This window comes from Aethalodelphis obliquidens, unplaced genomic scaffold (assembly GCF_003676395.1).
Source record: "Aethalodelphis obliquidens isolate GAN/ISIS:26980383/991018 unplaced genomic scaffold, ASM367639v1 scaffold9, whole genome shotgun sequence".
Taxonomy (NCBI): Eukaryota; Metazoa; Chordata; class Mammalia; order Artiodactyla; family Delphinidae; genus Aethalodelphis; species Aethalodelphis obliquidens.
The window spans coordinates 33,893,399-33,907,528 of NW_020837953.1; the positions used below are offsets into that span (position 1 = coordinate 33,893,399).

Below are 14,130 nucleotides of genomic sequence, written 5' to 3' on the forward strand. Positions count from 1 at the left end.
ACCTCTGGGGACAAAGCTCCCACTGCCAGCTGCTCCTCTGGCTCTAAGGGACTGCCTGAGAGGCTGGAGCAGGGGTAGGGAGAGAGGGGCAGCCTGCCTGGAATTCGGGGCCAGGGAGCAGGATGGGACTCACCCCAGTGCAAACATGCAGACGTGCAGCACGTCCTCCCCGAGGAAGTCCAGGTAGAAGATGGCGCCTGAGCAGCAAAGAATGGAAAATGCGGGTGAGCTGTTTTCAAATCACCCACCTGCCAGTCTGTTTAGGATCTGGCGAAGCTCCCTTCCCTACAGAATACCAAAGGGGTCCAAAATACTACGACTGCACCTAGTAAGAGATTAGCAGAATGGAATAAAAGCCATTTGGGGGGAATAGACTGTCTTCTCTTTCTCCCCCACCTACGTCCCTCTTACCTCCATCTTTTTTTTCTTAACTTTTTATTTTGAGATAATATTAGATGCACAGAAATAGTACGGAATTCCCACGTACCCTGTGCCCAGCTTCCCCCAGTGAAACGACACTATGAGCTAAACTAGAGACTTACCAGTTTTTACACACTCCTCTCCCTCATCTTTCTTTCTTTTTCTTTTTTGTTAAGTTTTTATAGGAGTATGGTTGATTTACAATGTTGTGTTAGTTTCAGGTGTACAGCAAAGTGAATCAGTTATACATATACATGTATCCACTCTTTTTTAGATTCTTTTCCCATATAGGCCATTACAGAGTATTGAGTAGAGTTGCCTGTGCTATACAGTAGGTCCTTATTAGTTACCTATTTTTTTTTTAGTTTGTTTTTTTTGCAGTATGCGGGCCTCTCACTGCTGCGGCCTCTCCCATTGCGGAGCACAGGCTCCAGACGCGCAGGCTCAGCGGCCATGGCTCACGGGCCCAGCCGCTCCACGGCACACGGGATCCTCCCGGACCGGGGCACGAACCCGCGTCCCCCGCATCGGCAGGCGAACTCCCAACCACTGCGCCACCAGGGAAGCCCAGTTACCTATTTTATATATAGTAGTGTGTATATGCCAATCCCAATCTCCCAATTTATTCCTCCCCTCCCCTTTACCCCCTTGTAACCATAAGTTTGCTTTCTACATATGTAACTCTATTTCTATTTTGTAGATAAGTTCATTTGTACCTTTTATTTAGATTCCACATATAAGTGATATCATATATTTGTCTTTCACTGACTTAACTTCACTCAGTATGACGATCTCTAGGTCCATTCACGTTGCTGCAAATGGCATTATTTCGTTCTTTTTTATGGCTGAGTAATATTCCACTGTATATATGTACCACATTTTCCCCCCATCTTTCTTAAGATGGAAAACCAAGGCTTTGTGGTTAAGCCGCCGGAGCTTTCTAACCTCATGAGACTGGCAGATGTCACACCCTGCAGTGTGGCAGTGCCACAGGCCTGCCGCCCTCACCCTGCAGCCAGCGTCTGTCTGGACCCACTTCACACCCCACCACCCCAACCCTGCCCGGAGCTCCTGATTCCCTGCCTGACTGCGGACTCAACCACGGTGTTTCTATCCCTTTCAATCTTGCCTGGACCGAAGCTGTTGACCATGACTTAAATCTCTGCATGAGGTTAGCTTTCTGGCTGCTCTGGGTCAAGCCCCGCTCAATCCCTGGTCCCGCTCACGGCACAGGCCCTGGCAGGCTGTGTGCCCTCTTGTTCTAACCTCTGTGAACACCAGTTTGGGCACCACTCGTCCAAACTGCAGTGCGAAGTATATGGCTTTCCGGCTGGGCCTTCCTCAAAGGGAGGCACACTGGTTGTTACTGGTCTTTTTACTCTGAAAATCTTAGTCACCATTGCCATTTAAAAACAAACCAACAAAAAAACCCGACACACACACACACACACACACACACACACACACACACACACACACACACAAATATGCTTGCAGCCTCTGAAGCCACCTCAGAAAGAAAAAGAAAAAACATATAGGGGTGGAGGAGAAGAAAAGGGGAATGTAATAAAGACGATGATCACTTACTGAGCACGTGTTATGTACATACTCATGATCTCTAAAAATTATACAGAAGAAATGTGTGGTCACTTGGCCAGTGGAGGCTGTGGAGTTAGCAGATGATGGTAAAAACTGTTAAAGAAACCTAACACAAGCAGTACAAAGTAGGGGACATTTGGACTATACATATTTCAATTCTAGGAGGAAAGTATTATTACTCCCATGTTATGAATGTGGAACTGAGGCTCAGAGAGGTGAAGTGATTTTCCCAGAGCTACACAGCTCCGTGTCTGTGCTGGGGTGCAAACCTAGGCCTCTCTGGCTCTAAATCCTGCGCTTTCCCCACAAAACCATCTACAACTGTGACAGGCAGAACAAGTCAGCAGAATTGGCCTTCTGACAGAGGCAGCGCCCCTTCCCTCCACACTGGGGTAATGTCCCTGCTGTCAAGGTAGAAGACAGAAATCTAGCGACCACACCCTTACCTGCTGTGATAGCCACGGTAGTGGATAGAATGTAGCCCACGCTGGCAATCAGAGAGGAGTCATACATCTGTGAGGCTTGACCTAAAAACCTTCAACACAAAAGCACTCTGGTCAGTGGGCTGTGGGGATGTCGGAAAGCCGAGGTGAAAGCCGAGGACCGCAGGCTTGGTCTGAAAATACGAAGATGAGGCACGAAGGAATATTCCTTGGGATTATAAGGATGCCAGCCTTGTGTGTCTCCTGGGCTGGGGTCCACGCTCTGCTTCTGTTCTTCCTCTGGACACACAGCCTGAGGCCCATCCCTCTCCCCGTCCAACACCTCTGACCACATAGTTCTTATCACCGCAATGCCCTTCTCACCTCTGTGTCCCCTGCATCCCCTACCCACTAAAAAGCCATTCCTGGGCCCTTAACACTCCAAGAAACTCCTGTAGCGCTTATCACATCCTGCCTCGTGTTGTAATTATTCTTTTAAACAAATTTTCTTCTTAATTCAACTCTCACTGCAATAAATATAGGAAAAAGAGAGAGTAAATTAGAGTCACTCCTAACCTCTCCACTGCGGATAAACACTCCATCATTTAGGAATATATTCTTTGTCTATTCTCTCTGCATAGCATTTTGGTTATTGTCGCAAAGTTCCTTACACCATAACACACTTCCCACCCAACTGTAATTGTCTGTTTACCCGGCTGTCCTCGGACCAGGGCTGTGAGCACCTTGAGTTCAGTGACTATCGCTCATGTCTCTGTGCGTGGAAGGCCCAGCACGGGGCCCGGTACACAGCAGGCCTCGATGAATGTGTGATGTGTGAGTGAGAAGCTTCCCGAGGAGGGTGGGGCACCTGATCATCTTTGTCAGCCCTGGAGGGCACAGCACAGAGCCTTGCACTGGACAGGGGCTCAGGGGTGATGACCAGAATCATTGTAGGAGGACTAAGCATAGTCATACTCAGCATAATAATAAAACAAAAATCATAAAAGAAGCTACTATTTACTGGACGTTATCCTGGATCCTACTAAAGCCTGCTGCGATTCTGTTAGGTAGGGGCTGTTGCTATTGTCATTGCAGACGGGGAATCTGTGTCTTGGAGAAGCTGAGGAGCAGGCCTAGAGCAGAGGGGTGAGGGGCGCGGGACGGGGAGGGAGACAGACGCCGGGGTTCCAGTCTCAGCTCCGCCAGTTCCTGGCCTCTCGCAGCAGTTCCTTACATGCAAAATGAGGATATCATTGTCGTGGGGACCAAATGGATTCAAGTTCCTGTGAAGGCAGTGAGAGCACAGCTTACACTGGGCACCCAGGTGGCAGCGGTCACCGCTGTGTTCCCCGGAGGCACCGCTGGTGGATGGTGAGCCCCGGCGGCTGGAGTCCAGGGCCTGACCTGTCCGGGGTGAACCGGCCCCATGCACCACACTGAAACCTGCACTGTCCACCCTCCGTCCCCACGCAGGTTTGCCACATGCTCGCCCAGGCCCCCTGCTGGGCACCGGATCTCTGACGTGAGCAAGGCCCAGGCCTACCCTCAGAACTGCTGCTTCTGAGGCAGAAACCATCACCTTGCTCTTCTACTTGGAAAGATTTCTTGGGGACAAGCAAGTTGGAGACAACTTTGTCTTCCACCAGGCAGACAAACAGGTGCCTCACGGGGACGGCACAGCTTCTTCTGAGGCCCCGGAAGTGGGCACCTGCCTCGGTCCAGATGGAAATCGAGGCTGCCTCTGATTGTGTGCTTCTCACATTTTGAGGCAGAGGGAAAAATACATCCACTCCAGGCTTTTCAAGCAGCACGGCACCCCTCCATGTGATAACTCAGCAAATTAGCGACCCCTCTCTCTCCACAGTGGATGCCAAACCCTGGCGACAGAACATTTGCATGTTCTACCTGCCCTACAGCTTCAAAACCAATTGTCATCAGGCCCAGAAGCTGGAAGAGACCTTTGTGGGGAAGCCCAGCAGGAAAAGAATCTGCAACTCACGCGGCTTGATAGATAGCAGTCGCCACCATGCACACGAGCATCACGTAGAAGATGGGGTAGTCGAGCTGCAGGTTCCCCTGTATGGACAAGACGAGCATCCCGGCCACAGCCTTCACCGTCACCACGGTCATTGAGCCTGCAGAAGGTTAACAAGGATGTGTGGCAGCCTCAGAGACATGGGTGGGGGGGACAGTTTATAAACTCAAAGGACAAAGTGACCAAAACGCAGGGAACACGGGCAGAGCCCAGCCAGTGATTTACACGGTGAGAAGATCCTATTGGCATTGGTTCTTTTGTACCTTCCCGTGAAAGCAGAGAGGAAAGCAAAACTCCAAAGGGTATTTCCAAATGCCCTTCTAAACTCTACCAAGAAAGGGTAGTGAGTTCACTCTGAACTCCAGAGTGGCAGCACTGTGTCTGGAACACAATGCAAGGTCAAAACAATCGAATGTATAAATGAACTTCTTTTGAGTATCATTCTCACGGCAATCACAAGAAAAATGTGGTGTGTACAGAGCTCAGGAGTTTTTTGTGTTGTTTTTTTGGTCTATTAAAATGCTTACTCACTGGTATTTTTAAAAACATTTCTTTAGACCAGAGGTCTCCACATGTTTTGGAATGCATACCCCTATGCATATGTATATACTTTTCAAATATATATACATTTATTTAAAAGTTATAGTCATGTAACACTGTGCTTATATGGTATATACATCATAAAACATGTGTAGGAAATATACTTAAAAGGTGGAGAGAAAAATAAATACCAGTTCTAATATTTTTTCTTCCCATACACCCACCTCACTATGGAGGCCACTGCTTTACCCAGTGCTGCAGAAACGACTTGTAACTCTAAACTGTTGGATTCTCCTGCCAGAGCAGGAATTACAAGGAACTCCCAAGTACGGTACAAATGAAGTTCCTTGTTCTGCTGAAATGCTTTGCTTTCCTATTTTTCTCAGCGTCTGCTCATTTTGCCTTCTCCTGCCAACAGCCCAGCAGACACAGTGGCTTCTGGGCTCCTCAGCTACGTAGACTACAGTTTTCAAACATCGGCAGGCAGTTAAGTCAAGCACTTTCTCCAGGCTGTCCTTGTTGGTGAGGAGGGGGCAGAAAGGAATTGGCCAACGTGCCTCAGAACCTTCTGACCTTCCAACTCACCAGGAGAGAACGTTCTGGGACCGTGATCTTCCAATCCACTTTGCAAACAAAATCATCAAGGAACGGACCACTGAGTCATGCTGCAACAGGAATGAACCTCTACAACATCATGCTCAGTGAAAGAGGCCAGGGACAAACAGCCGCATGGTGTACGATTCCGTTTATGTAATACGTCCAGAAAGGCAAATCCATAGAGACAGAAAGTAGATTAGTGATTGGCCAGGGCCTGGGAGGATGAAAAAATGGGGAGTGACTGCTAGTGGGCACAGGGTTTCTTTTTGGGGTGACAAAAATGTTCTGAAATTCGATTATGATGATGGTTGTATCCTCTATGAATATATTAAAAATCACTGAATTGTAGGGGCTTCCCTGGTGGCACAGTGGTTGAGAGTCCACCTGCCGATGCGGGAGACACCGGTTCGTGCCCCGGTCCGGGAAGATCCCACATGCCGCGGAGCGGCTGGGCCCGTGAGCCATGGCCGCTGAGCCTGCGTGTCCGGAGCCTGTGCTCCGCAACGGGAGAGGCTGCAGTGGTGAGAGGCCCACGTACCGCAAAAAAAAAAAAAAAAAAAAAATCACTGAATTGTATACTTTAAACAGGTGAGCTTTACGGTATGTAAACTATATCTCAGTAAAGCTGCTAAAAACAAAAAAATGGAGCCCTGTCCTATGATGACATATCTGTGTGTTTTATGGCCTGTCGCTGGAACGGGGGCTTGCTGTCGGAAGGACAGAAGGAAACAACACACACTGGGGACCGGTGCTCATCTCATTTAATCGCCTCTCCCCCCGAGATCTGGGTGTTCTCTTAGGCCCATTTTTAGAGGACAGCGTGGCTGACACAGGGACAGTCACTAGGAGGTAGCGGCAGGGCCGCACCCACCTCTCCCTCTCCAGGAAGAAGGGGTGCTTCTCACAGCTCTACTTAGTAAATCTAACTCTATGTGGGGTTAGAACCTTGCCCCAATCTGATTTAGGAGCCATTTCCCCCATTGCACCCATGCCTTTAAAAGGAAAAAGAAAAAAGATAGCAAAATCAAAATCAGTTCTTGCCTTTGAATCCAGAATTAAGTCTTAACCTCTGATAGGTCTTACACGGACCCTTAGGGGCTCGCTTGTTGGAACCTGTTCCACCCCTGACTTCTCTGAAATAACCTCTTAACCCCCCACCCCTACCCTTACTCTGCTTTCTTCTTCATCATTGTAATTGTCACTGCCCAAACTTATACTATCTATGTATTTGTCAACTCGTTTACTGTCATTTCCTCCCTCTCGAATGGGTGGCACCCTGAGGGGACGGGTGTCTGTCTGGCTCAAGAATACCGAATGCCGTCAGCAGCACGATGGAACTGACAAGGCCTGCATCCGGTTAGCAGGGACCCAGCTCCTGCAGCCGCCGATGCAGAGGGACCAGCCTGAGCCGGCCTCCAGCAGCTCCTGGGTCCAGATGCCACAGCTCAGTAAACAAAACCCACATTTCCTTTTGGTGCTACTTAGTGGAGGCAAAACTCAATCCCCAGGACCCTCACTTACCAAGTAACGCCACCAAGAGGAGAATCACAACGATGTTGTTGGCGTTCCTCTCCTTGTAGAAGTACAGCAGCAAGCAGAAGAGAATGATCTCCACGAGCTACAGAGAGCAGCAAGGGGGGGGAGGTCAGCGGGGGCCACAGGCAAGACCAGGAGACCCTGGAGGGCTGGGCTGGAGTTTATGCTGCTGATTGCGTCGGTCACAGGCCCTCAGAGTTGAAAGGGAATTGAAACAGCCAGTATTTCCCACACCGCTGATACATACCCTGCAGGAGAGCAGGGAACGCTGAATCTCTCTACTCCCAATACTGAGGAGCAGTTCACCTCGTGGTGAGGCTCTGAGGGTGCTGTGCTGGCCTCAGGTCCACCCTGCCTTGGATGGTCAAGATTCATCAGGCTGAGCTGGTGTCCCATTTCACTGCTCCATGGTAACCCCCACTAAAACTAGGAGTTGGTTAAAGAGGGAGCTGCTTGTTTGGTGAGGAGAAGAGCTCTTTGGTTAAGTATATAAGTATATATACCACTTGCCTGCTAACCGAGCCTCCACTGCGTGCAGCTTGGTAGAGTTGGAAAAAAGAGGACTTCTGGAGTCAGGGAGGCCCAGTTATGAGCTTGGATCTCCTTCTAAACTAGTTGTGTGACCTTAGCCAGGTCACTTAAGTTCTCTAAACCTCAGTTACCTCCTTTGTGAAACAGGGATAAGTGTTCTTAACTTAGAGGACCACAATCACAGCTTATACTTGGTGAACTCATAAATCTGCCAGGCTCTATTCTAAGCATTTTATCTTTACTCAACTCACTAAATCAGCATAATAATTCTATGAAGAATCTCAAGCTAGCAAAAGGCAGAGCTGGGATTTGAACCCGGATAGCCTGGCTCCAGGGCCCATGCGCTTTCCCACTAGGCTACACTGCCTGCAGATGGGGGCGCAGTGCCTGGTGTTCAGAAGGTGCTCCATCAGTAGAATCTTACTAGACAACAGCAAGTTTGAAAACCGAAGTTTGAGAAGTTCCCTGCCTTCGCAGCAACAGCTCGTCCCTTCTATTCCTTAAAGGTCCAGACATTTGGCAATACTTCGCCAAGGAGTGAAGCCAGCCCCAGCCCCCGGCAAAACTAAAGCAACGGCTCAGCTCTGTTTGCCTATCCCAACCTCCTACCGAAGTTCATTTATCACAAAAACCAATGCAGAAACATTAATGGGCATTTTAAAAAGAAAAAAATTGTTAAATTCCTCAGAATTAGAGATCATAAAACACAGCTGTGTTCATTTTCCTGTTTCTTCCCGTCTTTGTCACAGTGAATATATATTTTATCTACTTGTCATCACAGTCAAAGCGCAGTTTTGTGCTGGGCCGTTGTTCGCTACCGTAAACAATTTTCATGTTTTATGAAGTTGTCATCATTATCTTTAATTGTTGCAAAATACGCCATCAAGCAGATGTAGTTACTCATCAACATTCCCAAATGATGTGCATACATTTGGGCAGGGGGGTGGGAGTGGCCGATCTCCCCACCGTTCTTCATGATGCTTAAACGCACGCTGGGAGAGCACTTGGCGTTCTATCGTGAGATGGCTGTATATGTGTTGGTGCCTCCTGACGGACCATGGGTTCTGTCAGCCTGTCTCGTTTAGCTTTTATACCCACAGTGTCTGGCACATAGCAGACACTCAATAAATATTTATTGAATTTGATTTGGCCAAATCTTTCCAGCTGGCAGCACTGCCTCACAGTGACGACGGAGGAAGCCAAACTGAATTGGTCACTGCACATCCGTCACGTGCTGGGTGGACCTGACAGCCACCCCGGGTCCAGTGACCCCTCCAGTTAACGTACAGAGAAGGAGGCAGAGCATGCGGCTAAGTGCCTTGGTTACGGCTACACAGTATGCAATGGACTCGAGCCCAGGACTCTCTGAAAGAGAAGCCTGTGTTCTGGGGTTAAGCTTTTCCTGAAGAGGTGGGTCTCTGGCTCTGCCCGGCAGACACTTCTCCATGCCTACAGGTCAACGCTGGGGCTGGCTGGCACTAGGGAGATGACACAGCCCCAACCTTGGGGGAATCTATCATCTGCCTCTCGGGCAATCTGAGGAAAAAGGACGTTCGGGGCCTCTACAGCAGGCCCAGGCTGCTTGAGTCAAGGCAAAACAGTGAACACCTTCGTTAGCAGGCTGTGGTGACACGTGAGGCCAGCCAGGCAGGCAGGCTTCAGGTCCAGCTCGGCTCTCACGGGACTCTGAGCAAGTTTGCTAACCCTGAGATCCAGTTTTCTCATCCATAAAATGGGGAGAAAAACACCTACGTTATAGGACTATTGAGGGAGTCTGAGATGGGATGAAACAAATCTTCACACATTGAGGTCTAGGGAAGTCATTCTGGCTTCTACATGATTTAACTCAGATTTTACGCTAACAGGGACTTCCCTGGTGGTGCAGTGGACGAGACTCCGAGCTCCCAATGCAGGGGACCCGGGTTCGACCCCTGGTCAGGGAACTAGATCCCACATGCATGCCTCAACTTAGAGTTTGCATGCCACAACTAATGAGCCCGCCTGCCGCAACTAAGACCTGGTGCAACCAAGTAAATAAATAAATAAATAAATATGGGGGGAAAAAAAGATTAAAATGGAGAAATTAAAAAAAAATGTTTATCTTAACTAAAACGGCCTATTTGTGGCCTTTCAAACATACATTGTACACCTGCTTTAATTATTAAAGAAAAGGGTACACTGACCAGAAGTAAAGAATGTTCACATTAAAAATAAATATTAAATGCCTCCCTTCATGGGATGCCAATGCTAGTACCCCTGCGATGATAAGATTCCCTTCCCAGGTACCAAGGACAAACCGACTTGCTGTGTACATGCTGATCTGTTTTTTGTTGTTGTTGTTTTATACCTTTAAGGAATGTATCCCTGACTTGTTTAATGTTCTTTGACCTGAGAAGATATAAAACTGTGCTGAAAACCATGCTTCTCCAGAGCAGTTCCTCAGAGTTATCTGAGAGGCTGTCTCCCAGGCTATAGTCCTCAGCTTGGCTCAAATAAAACTCCTCCGTTTACTGGTTATTCTTGTTGATAGATAATACATTAAAAAGTGTTTAACATGCTGCAGGGAGAGCAGGAATAAGCTTTACCAAATACTTTAGATGTTTTCCTTGATTAGTCTATTTGTAATCAATTTAGATTACAATTAGTCAGTGGTAATCTATTTGTAACCTTGATTAGTTCTGGTTGGGGGTTTAGGAGATAAAGTCTGCAGTGTCTCCCGTGTTTCTATCAGCTTCTATCAGCTGTGTGATAGCGGGCAAAAAATATATATATAACATTCTTTAACTGTTAAAAATTTTAACTTTTTTTCTTACCACAACACTTTTAAATGCTCACTGTAGAAATTTTGGATAATATGTAAAGACGAAGGTGAAATAAAAACAATCATAATTCCATCTCTCAGAGACAGCCACTGATGGAGTTTCTGTTTTTCTATCCAATCTTTTACAGGTAACGTACAGACCTACAAATACCTCTAAAAAAATCAAGTTATCACACTATACATGCAGTTTTAGACATTACTCAGGACACAAGTGAAAAAAAGCACTTCCCCAGGAACTACGTGCTCTCTGCGAGCGTGGTGTTCGGTGCTGCGAAATACATCATGATTCCCGTGAACCCCGTCTTGCTGGGAATTTGGGTTTCTGGTTTCTAGGACTCCATCCCCACCCCCATCCTCTCAGGTGGAAGGACCGGAGGCTTCTCTCACCATGTACAGGAGAAAAGGCCAGCTCACAAGATGTCTGATGATGTTCTCGCCTGTCATCTTCTCGTGACTGTTGGGTGCGAATGTCACCAGCAAGTAGGTGCCCACGATGGCCAGACCGCAGCCAACGAAGGATAAGATGTAGCGCCCTGCAGGGAGACGGAGGCCATCACAGGGCTTACTGCAAGCGCCCGCCCCAGGCCAGCATGTGTCTTTAGGGTAACATACGGGGACCTGCTATTGCTTGAATTTGGGGTTTTTCTTTACTTGAAAAAAAACAGAGTATCTTCATGAATGTCATTTTTGTTTTCTACTTCTTTGGCCATGCCTCAAGGCATGCAGGAACTTGGTTTTCCCACCAGCAATCAAACCCGTGCCCCCTGCAGAGGAAGTGTGGTGTCTTAACCACTGGGCCGCCAGGGAAGTCCCCTGAATGTCATTTTTTAAAGATACATTTAGTGTTAAAAAATTTTTTTAATAAGATAGCATGCATACAAAAAAGTGCTCGATGAATTCTTACAAAGTGAACTCACCCACGTAACCAGCACCCAGGTCGAGAAAGGGAACATTTGTAGGACCCCCAAATCCCCACTCATGTCCCCTTCCAATCACTAGCCCCCACCCCCAGGGCAACACTTTGACTCCTACCAGCACTGACCATTTGCCTGGGTTTGTACTTTATATCAATGGATTCGTACAGTACATTTTCTTGTGTCTGGGTTCACGCAAGGCTATGTTTGTGAGATTCATCTGTATCCTGGCATGTGGTGGTAGTTTCTTCATTCTCACTGCTGTACGGTGGTCCATGTGTGAATAGGATACAATTTATCATTTCTACTGTTGATAGGCATCTAAGTAGTCTCCAGTCTTGGGTTATAACAAATCACGTTGCTACAAACATTCTTGTGCATGTCATTTGGAAAACATATGCATGTAGTTCTATTGGGTACAAAACTAGGAGTGGAATTCGTGGTCATGGGAGATGTAGATGTCCAGTTTAGTAGGTACTGTCGAATGGTTTTCCAAAGTGGCTGTACCAATTTACACTCCCACCAGTAGCGTATGAGCAAAACTGCGTATTTTTTCTTCATTTTAGTCGTTCTAGTATTGCACTCTGGTTTTAATATGCATTTTACAAGGAACATTCTAAAGCTAGATGGGCTAGATAAAAAAAAAAACAAAAAAACCTCAAAAGCAAACCTTCAGAGCCTACGGTATGCCTTTGAAAAACTGTCTTAGTCTCTCCCAACTGGCTATTTAACCTACACCCAAGGGAACTATCTAAATACTACCAACACTCTAGTCCACAGACCTGTCAGATATTGTTGGTGGCCCAGGAGGCATGCTCCTGGGTGAAGGACCAGAGTCTCCTGACTCTTCCCCAGGGTCCTGTCACACTCCAATTGAACCCTGTGGGGTTGGTGAAAGGCCTCTGGTTGAAGTTGAGTGAGCCCAGCCCCATGCAAGCTGAAAAGGACCGTGAGTTCTGAGCTGCACATATTGTGACCACAGGCTTCTGGATTTTTCTGTGATACAATTAACTCTACCTGTTTCATTTCACTATCTCGAGGAAATGTGATATCATATTAAATGTCCTTTATTTTCATTCTAGGCCTCAAAAGGTGTTCAAAAACCAGTTGTTCAATTGCTCAGTGAATGAATGAACCATGGTTAAACTCAACATGGTAAGTTCTGTGCAAGTCTATTGTCTTAAGTTCTCCGTAAGCAGGGACAGGTCTTACTCATCAATATACCTGCGTTGTCCAGCAAAGGTCTTGCACTGGGTGAATGTTTGCTGAACTTTAATAGAACTCTAAGCAGGGCAGCCAGGTACAGTTCTGCAGGTTGCTCACTGCACAAGGGCAGTGAAGAGGGCTAAAATCTAGCCCATGCTCTGCTCACCAAGGCATTTGCCCACAGAACTATAGATGCCCAGAGGGGCATCTTTTTCTAATTCACATAGGGCCTGCCTCTCATTCCAGGACCACCTAGCATGACCCTGGAAGGGACATAAACCTCTACACTGATCTCAGAACCAGCCCCGCCCCGCCCCTCCCCCAGCAGAATTACTACAAATCATTCTGAATCTTTCGGTCTTTGTGGCATCATTTGTTTGCTGAGCAGTAGTTCTGCTTTTTTCAGTGTAAGATTCTTTTCTTTTTCCACCTCCTGGTCCAATCTTCCTGTTACTCTACACCAATGATTCAGAACAGTGATTCCCAAATGTGGCTGTGTGTCTGCAGCATCTTGGGAGCTTCTTCTCTCTGACATTTTGTGTTTAAAAACTTTCGGACACAAGGACTTCCCTGGTGGTACAGTGGTTAAGAATCCGCCTGCCAATGCAGGGGACACGGGTTTGAGCCCTGGTCCAGGAAGATCCCACACGCTGTGGAGCAACTAAGCCCGTGCACCACAACTACTAAGCCTGAGCTCTACAGCCTGCAAGCTACAATTACTGAGCCCGCGTGCCGCAACTACTGAAGGCTGTGTGCCTAGAGCTCGTGCTCCACAATAAGAGAAGCCACTGCAATAAGAAGCCCGCTCGCCGCAACTAAAGAAAACCCACGCACAGCAACGAAGACCCAACACAGCCAAAAACAAATAAATAAAAATAAATTTATATAAAAAGAAACTTTAATAGTAAGCACCCATAGTCCCACCACCTAGATTCTAAATTGACATTTTATTATACTTGCTTTATCCCATATCGTGATCCATTTTCTTCATCCCTCCACTCATTCATCAAGCCAGGTTATTTCTGGATACATTTCAAAGCAAGTTGCAGACTAATATACTTCACCCTGGGGAGCTTTATGAGAATGCAAATGCCCAGGCCCCAGCCCAGATTTAAAGTCTCTGGGGATAGAGCCTGGACCCACCATCATGTCCCTCCTTAACTCCTTAGAATGGCTCGTAAGCCCCTGCATCATCCAGTTCCTCCATGCCTCCTTGCTCTCATGTCCTGCTTCCTCCTTTACTCATCACCCTCCAGCTACACTGGCCTTACTGATACCGGACACGCCAAGCTTATTCCTGCCTCAGGGCCTTTGCACCTGCTGCTCCTTCTACATGGAACACTGCCCATAGACCTTGGCGTTGGTAGTCTCCTTAGTATCAGTTAGGTCTGGGTCCCACCTCTTCAGAGAGTCTAACCCTGACCAGTCTAGGAAAAGCATCCCCACATCCCCAGTGCCCCAACAAAAAGCATTCTACTTTCTCTGAAGCACTCGCTAAGATCTAGAATT

At 47.4% G+C, this 14,130-nt stretch overlaps 1 protein-coding gene across 16 annotated transcripts in view; it reads right to left on the bottom strand.

The window, feature by feature from the left end:
• NIPAL3 (NIPA like domain containing 3) overlaps positions 1–14,130 on the bottom strand; it is a 73,824-nt gene that overhangs the window by 9,742 nt on the left and 49,952 nt on the right. For 12 of the 16 annotated variants that reach the window (XM_027109703.1, XM_027109700.1, XM_027109695.1 and 9 more), the window contains 5 exons: positions 10,889–11,034; positions 7,135–7,231; positions 4,441–4,576; positions 2,466–2,554; positions 134–197 (listed from right to left, as the gene is read on the bottom strand). In XM_027109703.1, coding sequence (XP_026965504.1) covers positions 134–197; positions 2,466–2,554; positions 4,441–4,576; positions 7,135–7,231; positions 10,889–11,034 — 532 coding nt within the window. Of the gene's footprint in view, positions 1–133; positions 198–1,202; positions 2,085–2,465; positions 3,725–4,440; positions 4,577–7,134; positions 7,232–10,888; positions 11,035–14,130 lie in introns of those variants that run through there. The other 4 variants (XM_027109704.1, XM_027109705.1, XM_027109707.1 and 1 more) reach the window with 4 other exon arrangements.